This window comes from Mobula hypostoma, chromosome 2, assembly GCF_963921235.1.
Source record: "Mobula hypostoma chromosome 2, sMobHyp1.1, whole genome shotgun sequence".
NCBI classification, from domain to species: domain Eukaryota; kingdom Metazoa; phylum Chordata; class Chondrichthyes; order Myliobatiformes; family Myliobatidae; genus Mobula; species Mobula hypostoma.
In genome coordinates this window covers 183,574,154-183,591,115 of record NC_086098.1, presented here as the reverse complement: position 1 = coordinate 183,591,115, position 16,962 = coordinate 183,574,154, and the positions used below count along the sequence as shown (strand labels likewise).

The 16,962-nt window shown below is 42.4% G+C and overlaps 1 protein-coding gene across 6 annotated transcripts in view; it reads left to right on the top strand.

The window, feature by feature from the left end:
* rbbp8l (retinoblastoma binding protein 8-like) overlaps positions 1 to 16,962 on the top strand; it is a 93,928-nt gene that overhangs the window by 9,951 nt on the left and 67,015 nt on the right. For 5 of the 6 annotated variants that reach the window (XM_063041228.1, XM_063041229.1, XM_063041231.1 and 2 more), the window contains exons 2-3: positions 13,658 to 13,735; positions 14,004 to 14,046. In XM_063041228.1, the coding sequence (XP_062897298.1) occupies positions 13,669 to 13,735; positions 14,004 to 14,046 (110 nt within the window). In that variant the 5' untranslated portion in view covers positions 13,658 to 13,668. Of the gene's footprint in view, positions 1 to 2,937; positions 3,123 to 13,657; positions 13,736 to 14,003; positions 14,047 to 16,962 lie in introns of all 6 variants that reach the window. The other variant, XM_063041227.1, reaches the window with a different exon arrangement.

Sequence of the window (16,962 nt, the reverse complement as noted above, 5' to 3'; positions counted from 1 at the left end):
AGATGCCTTTCAGAAGAACTACAGACTCATGTCCCTCAATAAACAGCCCTTTGGTTCTCCAAACTTGCACCGACAATCAGGCACCCAATTATACTGAGCCTACCTTAATTCTGTTTTATTCTCCCCAGATTTACCCCCTCTCCGCCCCTTCAACCTCGGCTAAATGGTATCACTCAGCTAGACACTCGGGGCAATTTAAGACGGCCTGTTAATTTAACCCTGGTGCAGTCTTTCATTGATTCTGTATTGGTTACTATATGATAGATTTATTGAGTGTGCCTGCAAGAAAATAAATCTCAGGGTTGCATTTGGTGACGTTTATGTATTTTGATGTGGTGGTGTTCGCCGAGCTTGGCAACTAGCTTGCAGATGTTTCATGACCAGTAGAGGTAACATCCTCAGTGTGCGGTTATTGGTGTTTATATGTAGGAGTGCTGGCATTTAAATAGCCCCCAACCTCCATTTGCTTGCTACGGGCCTGATTGCTACCCCTTCAGTTGAGCTTTGAATTCTATTGGTTTGCGTTTCTACAGCTCTTAGGGGTTTGTAGACGGCATCTATTTCGATATGTTTGTTTATGGTGTTATCAAAAGAGAGGCCACGCTTCTAAAAATTCTCATGCCTGCTTCATATTTGTCTGCACCAGACCCTCCTCAGTGTCCCAGTTACGGTGGTGTTGATCTCAGTCTTCATGTACCAAGATCAGCCACCCAGCCTGCCCCAAGAAAAGCTGCATTGGCACCTTATTTAAGAGAGCACAAACACACAGCAGCACCACTGAACTTCAGGCCAGGGAAGACAAGCACTTGTTCAAAGCGTCCCAGAACAACGATTACCCACGGAATTTCATCAAGAGATGCTTACTAAGGAGAGAAAGTCCTCAGACCTTACTCAACGCACAGTGAAATGCACGACCTTGCCCTACTTGTCTCAAGAATCAAGGTACCAGTAAAGATAACCGACAAATCAATGTGGTGTACAGGATCGCCTGTGGAGGCTGCAACAAGAACTACACTGGCCAGACAGGACTAAACTCTCTGCTCATTTATGGGAACACAAACTGGCGGTTCAGAGACATGATCCACTGTCGCTGATCTCAGTACATGAAGACCGAGAAGGACACCACTTTAACTGGGACGCTGGTGCAGGCAAACACGAAGCAGGCACAAGGAATTTTAGAAGTGTGGTTCCCTTCTGATAACTCCATAAACAAATATATCGAAATAGACGCCATCTACAATTCCCCCTAAGAGCCAAAGAAAAGCAAGCCAATGGAATTCAGAGTCAACTGAAGGGTAGCCAATCAAGACCGAGGCAAGCGAATGGGGGAGGGGGGGCGGGACCTATATAAACGCGAGCACTCCCAGAACACCAACAACTGCGCACTGAGGATGTCACTGTGACATGAAGTGCCTCAGTCCGAGCTACCAATATCCACCACCATCCTATACATGTACTTTGATACTAAATTCACTTTGAACTTTAACAATTAACCTCCCAGCCTGCATGTATACATTCCACATAGTCGGCACAGGGGATTGGGATTGAACCCAACTCTCTGAAGCTGGAGTCAGCAGCTGCTGCACTACTGTGCTGCCCATAGAAATTATTTTTTTTAATCAGAGCAGTAGTGTAGCAATTAGTGTAACATTTTACAGGATACGGGTTCAATTCCCACGGATGTCTGTAAGGAGGTCGTACGTACTCCTCGTGAATATGTGGGTTTCCTCATAGTTATTCCAGTTTCCTCACACATTGTGAGTTTGGGTTTTTTTTAAAGTGACAGAGTTCGGAGCATGCGCAGAAATGGGAGAATGATCTAGAGACTGTATGTTAAAGACGTGTTTGCTGTTGTAAGTAAACGTTCTAGTTTTAATTCTTCCAGAATATGGTTTGTTCTTAGTAACCCACGGTACATGTAAAGAACACAACAGTTTCAGTTGTGTTTTTTTGTTTCGTGGCTGCTTGCAGGAAGAAACCTCAGGGCTGTATACTGCATACATATTTTGATAATAAATGTACATTGAAACTTCCTCCCATATTCTAAAGACCTGCAGCACCAGTTGTAGGTGCCAGAAGCGTGGCAACATTTGCAGCCTGCCCAGTACAATCCTCACTGATTTGATTTGACACATTTCACTATATGTTTCGATGTACATGTGACAAATAAAGCTAATCTTTTGAATAGTACCAAGATGAACTATTACAGAGATTAGGGTTATTTTTTTTCTCTCAAACGGCAAACACTACTACTTATTTTGAAAAGAATCCAAAAGAACCAGGTTGTTTTAATATTGCAGGTGATTTCCCTTCTCTCTGTAAGTGGCTCTCTGCTTCATTGAATTATTCCCTCAACATGATAACGAATCCATTTGCATGGACTGGTCTACTGCCCTCGCAGTATGGATATGCAAAGCCATGCAGTGAGTTAAACACCCTCTCAAATGCCACCAGAGATGGAAGCTTCCTTCAGGGTTTTTACTGAGATCTTATCTGTGAAAATATATTACTGTTTCAAGGGCAAATAAAGAGTAGATGGACATAGATTTGCAACAGTGTTGTAACATGAAACAATGACGTGAAACGTTGAAGCTCTAAAATGTTTCAAAGTTGTTACGTACCTCGTGGTTATCTTGTGACTGTCTTATGACCATGATGTAATTGACTGTCTTGTGGAGGTCACATGATGTAATTTTCCCGCCAGTGTAAGGTCATATGATGACCTGTTCTCAACAGGTATGAAGGGGAACCCTGTTGTGACACAGTTAGGTTTTCAGTTTAGTTCATCAGTTACTCCGTTATGCTGTGTATTCATCTCATGACGCAGTTTCATTTTAAAGTGGAGTTCTACTTTCTGTTGTAAGGTAAAATCATTGTGTCAGCAGTTTCACCAATCTCTGCCAGCTTTGTTGGTGTATCTTTGATTTACCTTTACAGTAGTATTGGAGAGTGAAGACCTTACTAAAGGACGGGAACCTGAAGGATCAGAATAAAGATGGAGTCTTTCAGCGGTTTAATGAAGGATCAACCTTATTAAGTCTTCATTCAGAAAAGTGACCTGTATCTGAGATAACTCCTGCAAGAGCAGGGAAGTTTGTGCAGTTTTCACTCGCCAGGAAAAGGTCAGTTCCTTTAAGCTGTATTATTTCCTTCATCGCGAATCCTTTGGAGAATCAGCAGTAACGTCAGATCTTCGAAGAAATCCGTTTCCAGAGAAGTCTCTCCGTATTGACTGTGTAAATCACTTGGACTTTTGAATTTACCATTTTAAGACTGTTTGAATTTACCACTTTAAGAACTGTTTTCGAATTTACCCTTTTAAGAACTGTTCCAGAGTTGCCATATAGCAGTTAATCTCCGGTTAAGTTAGTCGTTTGAATACTTTTCGCTGTTGTTGAACAGGGTTTGATAAATGTTTATGTTTGTTTATAAAACCCTGACTCAATTACATATTCATTGTTGCCGGTCACATGACAAAAGTAAAGATTGTGGTTGTTTATTATTTAAATTTATGGATTATATTCATTAACACCTCATTAGTTATAGGGTATTTCACAATTATATTCATATAGATTTCAAAATTATATTACCATAATTTAGGAAGTATGTTAACATTATATAAAAGAAAATTCCAGCTGCATGGCAACAAGATCTATATTTGCAGGAGCATTTCAGTTATTGCGCATCCACACACCCGTGCAGCTCATGCTTTTGTCTTTAGCTGCGTCTGATCCAGAGGAATTATGAACTGAGGAGAGATACTTACACATTGAGGAGCCATCTGTCTACACTTTCTGTCTCATTTAGGTGTAGAGTAGAAGGCATTCATCACATGTACCTTAGTTTGATGGGAGCCTCTTTATTTCTAATTGTCAAATGAAAACTGATAGAATGTAGACCGTATGACATGCACTCAGTGAAACATAACTGGAAAAAAATCAACTTATGATTATCATAGCTGGGGAAATGCATTTTCCAGTTTAGATCATTTTAACTGATTTTCTACTCTATGGCTACAAGTCATAGAGCTATAGAAAATTTACACCATTGAAGGAGCCCTTAACCCAATGTATTTGGGTTGAGGAAGACTAATCTCACCGTGTAGCTGCCAGCACGGAACAATACAAAGTACAACTCCTCACCTGACATCTTGCTGCTTGTTACGTAGAACAGGGGTTCCCAACCTGTTTTGCACCGCGGACCGGTTTAATATTGACAATATTCTTGCAGACCGGCCGACCGGGGTGCGGGGGGGGGGGGCGGGTTGTGTTCAAGTAAGGTTAAACTCACCTCAACATGTCTTTTACAGTTAGGGTTGCCAACTTTCTCATTCCCAAATAAGGAACAAAAGTAGCAATCAAATCCCGGGACACTTTACCCCAGGAAAATCTACCATGACCATGAAGCCTTGCGCGAGCACCTGTGTGCGCATGTATGACATGCGCATCTAATGTGTGCATGTGTGTACGTGCCAATTTTCTTGGTTTTGCCTTCATCTTCCCGACTACACTGTACATACATTATTTCTACTTTATATAGGCTGTGTATTTATCATATCATTCCTGCTTTTACTATATGTTAGTGTTATTTACTTTCCGTTTTACGTGTTATTTGGTATGATCTGTTAGGTGGGTACGTGGCCAAGTGGTTAAGGCATTGGACTAGCTACCTGAAGGTCGTGAGTTCGAGCCCCAGCTGAGGGAACGTGTTGTGTCCTTGAGCAAGGCACTTAATCACACATTGCTCTGCAACGACACTGGTGCCAAGCTGTATGGGTCCTAATGCCCTTGTCAACATTGGTATCGTGGAGAGGGGAGACTTGCAGCATGGGCAACTGCTGGTCTTCCATACAACCTTGCCCAGGCCTGTGCCCTGGAGAGTGAAGACTTTCCAGGCGCAGATCCATGGTCTCGCAAGACTAATGGATGCCTTTTTTTTAGGTTACTTTTTGGGTCTGGGAACGCTCAAAAATTTTTCCCATATAAATTAATGGTAATTGCTTCTTCACTTCACGCCATTTCGGCACGAAAGGTTTCATAGGAACGCTCTACCTTAGCAGGGGAAATAGGGGACAAACCAGTTTAGCCCAATATACAGCATGTCCCAGCAAATACGGGACAGTTGGCAACTCTATGTTCAAGTTCAACAGTGCGTGACAGGGAATGAGGAAAGGTGCAGCTGACTCATATTGTTTCCTCACGGCCCGGTAGCTCATGCTTTGCGGCCCGGTACCGGTCCACGACCCGGTGGTTGAGGACCGCTGACGTAGAATGAACACTTCAAACTCCAAACTTTATTTTTTGCAATGAGTTTCAAGCTCTTCGACACTTGTTGGGTGAAAGTGTTTTTTTAAATCATCGATCAGTTACCTCGAATCAATGCCCCTGTGTTATAGACCTCTCCACCGGGAGAGATTGACAATTTCTTTTATAACTTAATCCAGTGGTTGGATCCCCTTTCAGCCATTGCACAGCCAGAGTCACTTTTCCCAGGACAGAAATGGCTCACATGAGGGGGCATAATTTAAAGGTGATTGGAGGAAAGTATAGGGGTGGGGGAGTGTCTGAGCTAAGTATTTTACACAGAGTGTTGTGTGTTGGTAAGGTGCTGTCAAGAATGGTGGTAGAGGCAGTTAGGCACCTTATGCACAGATACTCCGGCACCTCGCATCACTTTATATGTACGTACAATCAATCTATGTATATAAGCTAATCTTAGGTATATACAGCCACACTCCAACAATGTGCCTTATAGGATAGCTTTTATATTTATATTTGTTGTGATTTTTAATTGTGTTTCTTAAGCTTATTGCGTTCTTTCATCTGAATCAGATCTGGAGTAACACTTTTTTGGTTCTCTTTACACTCCTGTGCTGAATGGTAATAAACAAATCTTGAATGCATTATGGACATTTAATAGACTCACATGGACGATAGAAAAAATGGAGGGGGTTGGGCCGGCCAGTGGCACAACGACATCAGTGCCGGACCCAGAAGCGGAGGTTCCCGGGTTCGAAACTAGTCGGGTCCACTCCTGAGTACATTTTCCATCCGTGCCGGGTTGAGTGTCGGGATTGCAACTCAACCTCGTAAAATAAAGGGAAAATACTGTGAAAATGTCTGTGTGGGGAGTGGGGCGCCACTCAGTCTCTCTCTCACTCGCTCCGTGCCTTGTAAAAGCCGTGAAAAAGACATCATCATCATCACGAACTCACACACGGACACGCAGGCACACACACACAGATGCGCAGGCCAAAAAAAAAGGAAAAAAAAGAAACAATGGAGGGCTTTGGGGGAGGGAAAGATTATATTGATCTTAGAGTAGGTTAAAAGGTTGGCACATTGTCGGCCGAAGAACCTGTACTGTGCTGTTATGTTCTATGTTCAGTCTCCTGAATCCTCACAACTAAAATTCTCTAGCCCTGGTGACCTATTTATAAATTCCTTTTTCATTTTGTCTGGTCATGTCAACCCTTTCCCATAATGCTCTGCCTGTGTTGGGCAGGATCCCAATGTCTCTCTTCACTCTCTTTATCAATTAGAACTACAACTCTTCGGCATTCCAAGATCCCACATTCATGGTGTTTTTTTGTTGCTTTGCTGGAACTTCTTCGGTGAATTATCTGATTCTTTTCCACATTGAGCTAAATTTGCCACTGTCTTGCCCACCTGGTCGACCAGGGGTATTTAAGAGACTCTTAGACAGACACATGGATGAAAGAAAAAAACGGAGGGCTATGTGGGAGGGAAGGGTTAGATAGACTTCAGAGACAGATTGATTTTAGAGCAGATTAAAGGGTCAGCACATCATGTGGGCCGAAAGGCCTGTACTGCTCTGTTCTATGATCAGGCCACTGACATCCTCCTGCTTTCCTCCTCATTGTCAGCCACATTGCCCATTTGAGATTATTTGTGAACCTCTTAATCATGATTGTTATATTTAAGTCGAGAATGCTGACCTCTACCAAGGGGCCTATGAAACCCTATTATAAATATCCATCAACCAGTATTAGTTGCTTTCTACAGTGAGTTACTTTCCTTTGAACATTTTTAATACTTACATCCGTCTTATTAAAATATGCAGATATTTTCAGCCATTCAGCCATCTTAGAAATATAACCAATGTGTATGTGACACGTCTTCCCAGCTTACATGTGCGACCAGTTCCTGCACATTGGCTCTAAAAATCTTGGACATTTCTTTTGTGTGGAAGATTGGAGCTCCCTTTACTTAAGTCTTCAATGTATTACCCGGCGAAGGAACTACAAATCAGGATCAACAATATCTACAGCTGAATTATTCCCTTTTTAACATTCAACAAATTGACAGGAGAATGACAAAAAGTGCCTTTAGTGGGGAACAATCCCCTGACATTGTTGACAATTTAGTGGCTAGTCATTTTAGTTTTATAGCATCCTTGCAGTAGTAATTGGAAATCAATAGCTTTTCTTTGACCTCCATCATGTTTTGGTCAATTAGAGCAAACTTACGTTGGACTTTAAAACCCAATTACAGAATAATATGGATGCCTTAGGGAAGAACCTAGTCAGAATTGATCTGATTTACTGAAAACTAACATAAGTGTACATGGAACGGAATGCATGTTGGTATATTGCCTCACTGAATTTGCAGGACTTCAAGTCACAATGGACTACAGTGTGTCACTCTGCCACAAGGAAGCTTGCAACTCACACCACCAGTTTTTCTCCCTCACTATCAGAAAGCACTTGGACTCAAATTAGTGTGTTCCCTTGACAATACCAAATTTCCTTACTTGTGACCATTTGCCCAACAACTTGGTCAGACCCTCCAGGTTGATTTTCATGTCTGTCATTCAATGTCACCCGAGGTAACGCTAACATGGAATAAGCATTTGTAATTCTCTAAATCCTCAGCTGTTAGATCTGCATTAAGCAGCTAGCTGCCCTCATTTGCTGCTTCATTCTGTGTAATTCACTAATAGCCCTTCCTCAACAGGGCTATTTAAATCATCATTGTGGAGATACCTATCCTGACATTTCCTATAGATGGCATAAGACCATCTGGAGAAAAATCAGGCCTTTTGAGCCATCAAGTCTGCTCTGCCATTCAATCGTGAACCATGAATAATTTTGTTACCCCACCTTCTCATTGAAACTTTGACAAGTTCCTATGGATGTGTAGTGGAGAGTATGTTGACTGGCTGCATCACAGCTTGGTATGGAAACAACAATGCCCTGGAATGGAAAATCCTACAAATCCTACAAAAAGTAGTGGATACATCTGCTCTCGTACGAAATCAGCGTCTATCCTCAGGGATCTCCACCACCCAGGACATGCTCCCTTCTCACTGCTGCCATCAGGAAGAAGGTACAGGAGTCTCAGGACTCACACCACCCGGTTCAGAAACAGTTAATAACCCTCAACCATCAGGCTCTTGAACCAAAGGAGATAATTTCACTCAACTTCACGCCCCATCATTGAAATATTCCCACAACCAATTCAAGACTAATTTTCAAAGACTCCTCATCTCATGTTCTTGATAGTTATTGTTTACAATGAATTTACAAATTGTATTTGCACAGTTTGTTGTCTTTGCAAACTGGTTGAATGCCCAAGTCGGGGCAGTCTTTCAATGATTCTGTTATGTTATTATTCTATAGATTTATTGAGTATGCCAACAAGAAAATGAATCTCAAGGTTGTATATGGTGACATGTACATACTTTAATAATAAATATACTTTGAACTTTGAACCCTTAACTCCTTCACTAATCAACCACAAAGAACAGTTCTAATGAAGGATTCTTGTCCTGAAATGTTAACTCCATATCTCTTTCCAAAGGTGTTGCCTGACATTTTAGTGATTCCAGCAATTTTGTTCTGTTTTAGATTTCCAGAAGTTTGGTCAAGGTAATTTTCTAGAGACATATTTAAAGAAGAAAAGGAAGTGGAGAAAAAGAGAGTCTCTATTCCAGTGGAGTAAAGGGTATTACAGTGGCAAGAGAGAGGAGCTGGGTGCAGTTGATTGGAAGGGGACACTAGCAGGGATGATGGCAGAACAACAATGGCTGGAGTTTCTGGGGACAGTTCAGAAGGAGCAGAATAGATACATCCCAAAGGTGAAGGAGTATTCTAAAGGGAGGATGAGACAACTGTACCTGACAAGGGAAGCCAATGAAAGTGTAAAAGCAGAAGAAAGGGCAAATAATACAGTAAAACTTAGTAGGATGTTAGAGGATTGGGAAGTCTTTAAAAAAAAAACTACAGAAGGCAACTAAGAACAATCATAAGGATAGAAAAGATAACTTATGAAGGTAAGCCAATAGTATAAAAGAGGATACCAAAGGCTTTTTCAGATATATAAAGAGCAAAAGAGGTGAGAATACATATTGGAACACTGGAAAATGATGCTGGAGTGATAGTAATGGGATAAAAGAAATGGTGGACAATCTTAATAAGTATTTTGCATCGGTCTTCACTGTGGAAGACACTAGCAGTTTGCCAGAAATCCAAGAGTGTCTGGGAGTGTGGTCGCTGTTACTGTGGAGAAGGTGCTTGGGAAGATGAAAGGTCTGACAGTAAATAAGTCACCTGGACCAGATGACCACACTGCACTCCAGTGTTCATAAGAACATAAGAAATAGGAGCCATCTGGCCCGTTGACCCTGCTCCGCCATTCAATAAGATCATGGCTGATCTGGCCATGGACTCATCTCCACCCAGCTGCCTTTTCCCATAATCCTTAATTCCCCTACTATGCAAAAATCTATCCAACCTTGTAGAAACAAAGAAACATAGAAAACCTACAGCACAATACAGGCCCTTCGGCCCACAAAGTTGTGCTGAACATGTCCCTACCTTAGAAATTACTAGGCTTACCTATAGCCCTTTATTTCTCTAAGCTCCATGTACCTATCCAAAAGTCTCTTAAAAGACCCTATCGTATCCGCCTCCACCACTGTTGCTGGCAGCCCATTCCACACACTCACCACTCTCTGAGTAAAAAACTTACCTTTGACATCTCCTCTGTACCTGCTCCCAAGCACCTTAAACCTCTTGTGGCAGCCATTTCATCCCTGGGAAAAAGCCTCTGACTATCCAGACAATCAATGCCTCTCATCATCTTGTACACCTCTATCAGGTCACCTCTCATCCTCCGTTGCGCCAAGGAGAAAAGGCCGAGTTCACTCAACCTATTCTCATAAGTCATGCTCCCCAATTCAGGCAACATCCTTGTAAATCTCCTCTGCACCCTTTCTATGGCTTCCACATCCTTCCTGTAGTGAGGTGACCAGAACTGAGCACAGTACTCCAAGTAGGGTCTGACCAGGGTCCTATATAGCTGCAACATTACCTCTTGGCTCCTAAATACAATTCCACGATTGATGAAGGCCAATACACCCTACGCCTTCTTAACCACAGAATCAACCTGCACAGCTGCTTTGAGCATCCTATGGACTTGGACCCCAAGATCCCTCTGATCCTCCACACTGCCAAGAGTCTTACCATTAATACTATATTCTGCCATCATACTTGACCTACCAAAATGAACCACCTCACACTTATCTGGGTTGAATTCCATCTGCCACTTTTCAGCCCAGTTTTGCATCCCATCAATGTCCCGCTGTAACCTATGACAGTCCTCCACACTATCCACAACATCTATACCTTTGTGTCATCCCTCCACGTCATCATCCAGGTCATTTATAAAAATCATGAAGAGTAAGGGTCCCAGAACAGATCCCTGAGGCACACCGCTGGTCACCGACCTCCATGCAGAATATGACCCATCTACAACCATTCTTTTGCCTTCCGTGGACAAGCCAGTTCTGGATCCACAAAGCAATGTCCCCTTGGATCCCATGCCTCCTTACTTTCTCAATAAGCCTTGCATGGGGTACCTTATGAAATGCCTTGCTGAAATCCATATACACTACATCTACTGCTCTTCCTTCATCAATATGTTTGGTCACATCCTCAAAAAATTCAATCAGGCTCGTAAGGCATGACCTGCCCTTGACAAAGCCATACTGACTACTCCTAATCTCCAAATGCTCATAAATCCTGCGTCTCAGGATCTTCTCCATCAACTTACCAACCACTGAAGTAAGACTAACTGGTCTCTAATTTCCTGGGCTATCTCTACTCCCTTTCTTGAATAAAGGAACAACATCTGCAACCCTCCAATCCTCCGGAACCTCTCCCGTCCTCATTGATGATGCAAAGATCATCGCCAGAGGATCAGCAATCTCCTCCTTCGCCTCTCACAGTAGCCTGGGGTACAACTCATCCGGTCCCGGTGACTTATCCAACTTGATGCTTTCCAAAAGCTGCAGCATATCCCGTTTCTTAATATCTACATATCTGTCCTAACTCTACTCCCCTGAATTTTGAGGGTACATTCCCTAGTTCTTGTCTCACCTATCAATGGAAACAACTTTCCTGCCTCTATCTTATCTATGGCTTTCATAATTTTATATGTTTCTATAAGATCTAGTTCTGAACGAGCTAGATGATAAAATTGTGGAGGCATTAGTAATGACCTTCCAAAAATCACTAGATGCTGGAATGGTTCGAAAGACCGGAAAATTGAAAAAGGGAGGAAGGTAGAAGAATTGAAACTCTAGGCCAGTTAGCTTTACTTCAGTGTTTGGGAAAATGTTGGAGACAATTATTAAGGATGAGATTCTTGGGTACTTGGAGGCACATGATAGAGTAGACCAAAATCTTGGAGAAATCTTGCCTGACAAATCTGTTGGAATTCCCAAGAGTGGGAATAAAGTAGACCTATTCTGGTTAGCTGGTGATGGCTTGTGGTGTTCCACGGGGTAAATGTACTCCTTCAGTTGTCCTTCGAAATCCGATGACGACGTCCACTCCTTTAACGGTGAGATCTTTGACGACTATACAGTCCTATCCTGGACCCACTAGCTCTGTTGCAGGTGGGACATGTATATGCGGTAGTGGTGGCAACCATGGCTGCATTTCTCCTGGCTCTCTTCTGCTGTCTTCTGGTTGTTCTTTCCATCTCCAGAATACGAAATCCATTCCTACACAGCTGCCACCAAGTGATACGGTCAGCAGCAACATCCTCCAGGTCCTCTGGTCTGATCTTGCACTTCCTTAAAGCATTCTTCATCTGATCCTTATAGCACTTCTTCGGCCCTCCAGCTGAGCATCCACCATGATGTAGTTGGCCATATAACACTCTGCAGGGTAGCCGACACGGGGGCATCCTTATCACATGCCCCAGCCACTGCAGCTGACGCTGGGTGATCATGACATCAATACTTCTGCAGTTGGTTCTTTACAAGTATTTCAGTGTCAGGCACCCGCTCACACCAGGTAATTCCTAGGATGCGCTGGAGGCAGCTTATGTGGAAGTGCTCCAAGGACTTGATGTGACGGCTATAGGTTACCCAAGCTTCACAGCTATAAAGGAGGGTGGTGACACAGACCGTTTGGTATACAGTGGCCTTTGTGGAGGGAGGAAGGCTCCTGTTCTGAAAGACTCTACGCCGAAATGTGTCTCTCTCTCTCTCTCTCTCTCTCTCTCTCTCTCTCTCTCTCTCTCTCTCTCTCTCTCTCTCTCTCTCTCTCTCTCTCTCTCTCTCTCTCTCACACACACACACACACACACACACACACACACACACACACACACACACACACACACACACACCCTTGTCATTGTGCTGTCATTATATTTTCCCCGGTATATTTGAATAATGGGTCCTAAATGTTTGGCTTTCTGGTGCTTTTCCTGCCATACATGGTGGAATATTCCATTTCTTTAGTAACGGGGATGTGTAATTGTGTATGTGCTGTTTGTGTAATGTATTTAAGATAGATACTTCTGTTTATTTTGTAATATGATTGTAACTACATTGTGAGGTGCATCATATTCTAATTCATGTGTTGTCTTAAGTTAACTTTGTGGATAATTAAAGATGGTCTGTCCTGGGGCAGCTCTCTCTTGGTAAGAGAGAGATCGGGGCTGCCGGCAGTTCACACTGGACAAAATAGTACAGAGATATTATTGTGTTTTCTTCCAGATATCTTTTTGTGAATACTGTCATTTTTCTTTTCGCCATTTTAGCTGAATTTTGTAAGTTTGCTTTTTGGCACAGCTAATAAACACCCATGCACTGAACTGCAAAGCAACTCCAGCCATTTTTTTTCTTTGACCATTACCCATATATCTAACAGATGACTTCTTTTCATGTCACACTGTGGGTTGACCTTCAGAGCACCAGCTTCCTGTCATAACCCAAAGACGTTGGTTGGTTGGGGGATCCGGGGAATGTGTGAGAGATTAAGCAGGGAATGTGATTGGTGGGTTTACTAATAGACCAGGCACAGTCTTGATGAACCAAAAGGCCTCCTATGCCAGGGGCTCCCAGCCTGCGGTCCACTGACCCCTCGGTTAATGGTAGAGGTCCATGGCATTAAAAAGTTTGACAACGCCTTTTCTATGCCCTTAGGGCAATATAAAATATTTGCTTGATTATGCAACCGTGAAGCATCCCTGGTTGTTTCTACTGTGTTAAAGGCAATAAACATACTATTATATGTGCAATAAAAATATATCTACCTTATTTAATTTTACGCATTTGCATGCTGATGCATCGTGTCAAAGCTCAGCCTAACTCTGTGATGATTTTGTAATCTCTGCAGGGCAGTGAGGAATGGCTGCAGACAACTTTACAGATGTCTGGGCAAAGCTCAAAGATCTGCATGAACAAGAAGTGCGAGGTAAGAAACACTGGTTGTTCTATACACTCCTCTTCATTATAAACACCTTTGTTCTGAACAGCCACAGTTAAATATAAAGTATAATAACGTGATTATCTTTAATCTTCGCCCAAAGTATTTTTTGGCAGGTACGACTACTTGCAAAATTTATTGTACCACAAACAGTCACATCCTCTCAGGAAAACTGTGTGGGAATACTGAAAATGATTACATTGTTTCTAAAGTTTATTTTTCTCTCATGTGTTTCCCTTTCACTGGTACCGCTCAGGACTGTACGCAAAGTTAACTGAAATAAACATGGAACGATGTCTGTGAGTACAACATACGATGCTTTTGATTGCCGTTGTTCTTCAAGTAAAATATATTTCAAGATCTCATAAATGCTTTCCATGATGACCTTAAATGTGTTTCCTCTTGTCGTCCACTTATTAACCAATAGAGAAAGCATTACTACCTGTCCTTCCTAATCTTAAGTATTCTGTTGCTTCTGCACATTACTTCCACATGCCTCATCAACTGGCTGTCCAACACGTACAGACGCCTGTAAATGATTCATTGTTCAGGATTAGTAGAAATTCCTAGCAGCACTGTTGTATTTGCATTCTCTGTCTCTGTCTCTCTCTCTCTCTCTGGTTTGCTTTCACTTTAATGACATATCTTCACTCACTCCCATCTCTTTAGTCTTCAAAGCGATTATCTTTATTTGTCACATGTACATTGAAACACACAGTGAAATGCATCATTTGCGTCAAATCAAATCAGCGAGGAAAGCACTGGGCAGCCTGCAAGCATCGTCACACTTCTAGCACCAAAATACCATGCCTGCAATTCACTAACCTTACCCATATGTCTTTGGAATGTGGGAGGAAACTGGAGCATATGGTGGAAACCCACGGAGAGAACTTGTTACAGACAGCAGCAGGAATTGAACTCCGATCGGTGTTCGCTGGCACTGTGATAATGTTACACTAACCACTACATTACTGTGACACCCTGCTGTCTGTTATGTGTCACTTGAAATGGGTGTTCTTTAGTATATCACAGCACACTCTTTTCTCCAGTGATCTGTATGGAACACAAAAAGCTAACAAAGGGAAGGTTGTCCATGAGGGAGGCAGTTAGTGCTGTTGCTTTACAGATTCAGGTACCTAGGGGTTCAGTCCCGAACTAGAGCGGAGTTTGCAAATTCCCTCTGTGACTGTGTGGACTTCTTTCTCTGGTAAACTTCCATTTTCCGAAATGAATTAACTTCCTGTTAAGTAGTGAATTGGCTAATAGAATATTAGCCAATTCCAACAATGTGGGAAGGAATGAAAGTTTATTGAGGCAAATGGGGTACCTGTTGTTAAACCTGCTTTATCTTTGATGTGGAACTTCTTGGGGCTCGACACCATTAAGATATTGAAGCTTTTATTTTGCTCATCCAGGCAAGTAGGAATATTTCATTATGTTCTCAACTTGTGCCTGATAATTGATCAACAGATTTTGGGGTCTAGGGATGAAAGCCACTTACCGCAAGATACCCACTCTGCTCTTTTAGCCACAGTATTTAGAAGTCTGATCCAATTTACACTCAGTGGCAACTTTATTAGGTAAGTCTGAACATCTGCTCAACATTGCAAATATCTAGTCGACCAATCATGATGCAGCTACTCAATGCATATAAGCATACAGACACGGTCAAGATCGAACACGAGAAAATCTGCAGAGGCTGGAAATCCAAGCAATACACACAAAATGCTGGAGGAACTTCGCAGGCCAGGCAGCATCTAGGAAAATAGTATAGTCGACATTTCGAGATCTTTCAGCAGGATAGGAGAAAAAAGATGAGGAGCCAGAGTTAGAAGATGGGTGGAGAAAAGGAAGGAAAAAAAGGTGATAGGTGAAACCAAGAGGGGGTGAAGTAAAGAGCTGGGAAGTTAATTGGTGAAAGAGATACAAGGCTGGAGAAGGGGGAATATAACAGGAGAGCACAGAAGGCCATGGAAGAAGGAAAAGGGAGAGGAGCACCAGAGGGAGGTGACGGCCAGGCAAGGAGATAAGGTGAGAGAAGGAAAAGGGGATGAAGAATGGTGGGGGAATTACTGGAAGTTCAAGAAATCGATGGTCAAGATGTTCAGTTCATTAGAATAGGGAAGAAATATGATCTTTGACTGACGAATGATTGTTGGTGTCTGATGGGGTTGTTTGAGTATCTCTGAAATTGCAGAACTCCTGGGATTTTCACACAGAATTCTCTAGATTTATAGACAATGATGTAAAAAACAAAAACAAAAAAATCCAGTAAACTGCAGTTCTGCTGGTGAAAACGCCTTGTTAAAGAGGAAGGTCAGAGGAGAATGGTCAGACTGGTTCAAGCTGACAGGAAGGCAACAGTAACTCATATAACCACTTGTTGGAACAGTGGTGTGCAGAAGAACATCTCTGAACAGGAGGCACCTAATAAAGTGACCACTGAGTTCAGCTTCTGGTCAATGGAACCGCAAGAATATTTCTAATGAGGAACTTGAATACGTTAAGAAAAAATACATTTCAAAGTTAGATAGTTGGACACCCAGTTCTTGGAGATGTTCGCTTGCTGATACTTGTATAAAACAAGTGCTATCTGCCATTTATCTTATCTTACCATGACTAAATATTTTCCAGACGTTGCTGCAAGTTGGGAGAGACTGCTCCAGTTACTGAGCAGCTACATACGGAATTAATCATCAGTGAACATCCCCATTCTGAGCTTATGATGGAAGGAAGCTTATTTATTAAACAGTTAGAGATGTCTGGGCTTAGATCAATACCCTGAAGAGTTCCTGCAGCGAAGACCTGGGGCTGGGGTGATTCTTCTCCAACAAGTATAACTATGTTTGAGAAAATGAGACAGAAGGGGGAGATTGTTCAAAGCAGAGGAACTGTTGAAGGATTAGAGTGCATAGCTGAAATGGTCCCATGACAATTTGGCCTTTGGAGGAGGAGAGAGGTGATGCTGGGGCAATATGGTGGTGGACAGTGTCTTTGGTATTACAGCAAAGGGCTTAAGGTGAATGCAAAAACAGCAAAAGGTAGGCAGTTTCACTTTGGACCCGAGGAAAGCCCCTGAATCAATAAACTGTTGGAATAAATGTGTGCTAGATGCTAATTGTTTGTGCTCAGTATGGATTTACTGAAGGGTCTTGGACTTCCCTTGGCTAAGTTATGGCAGCCCCACTTATCAATGCTGTTCATCCAATAATATA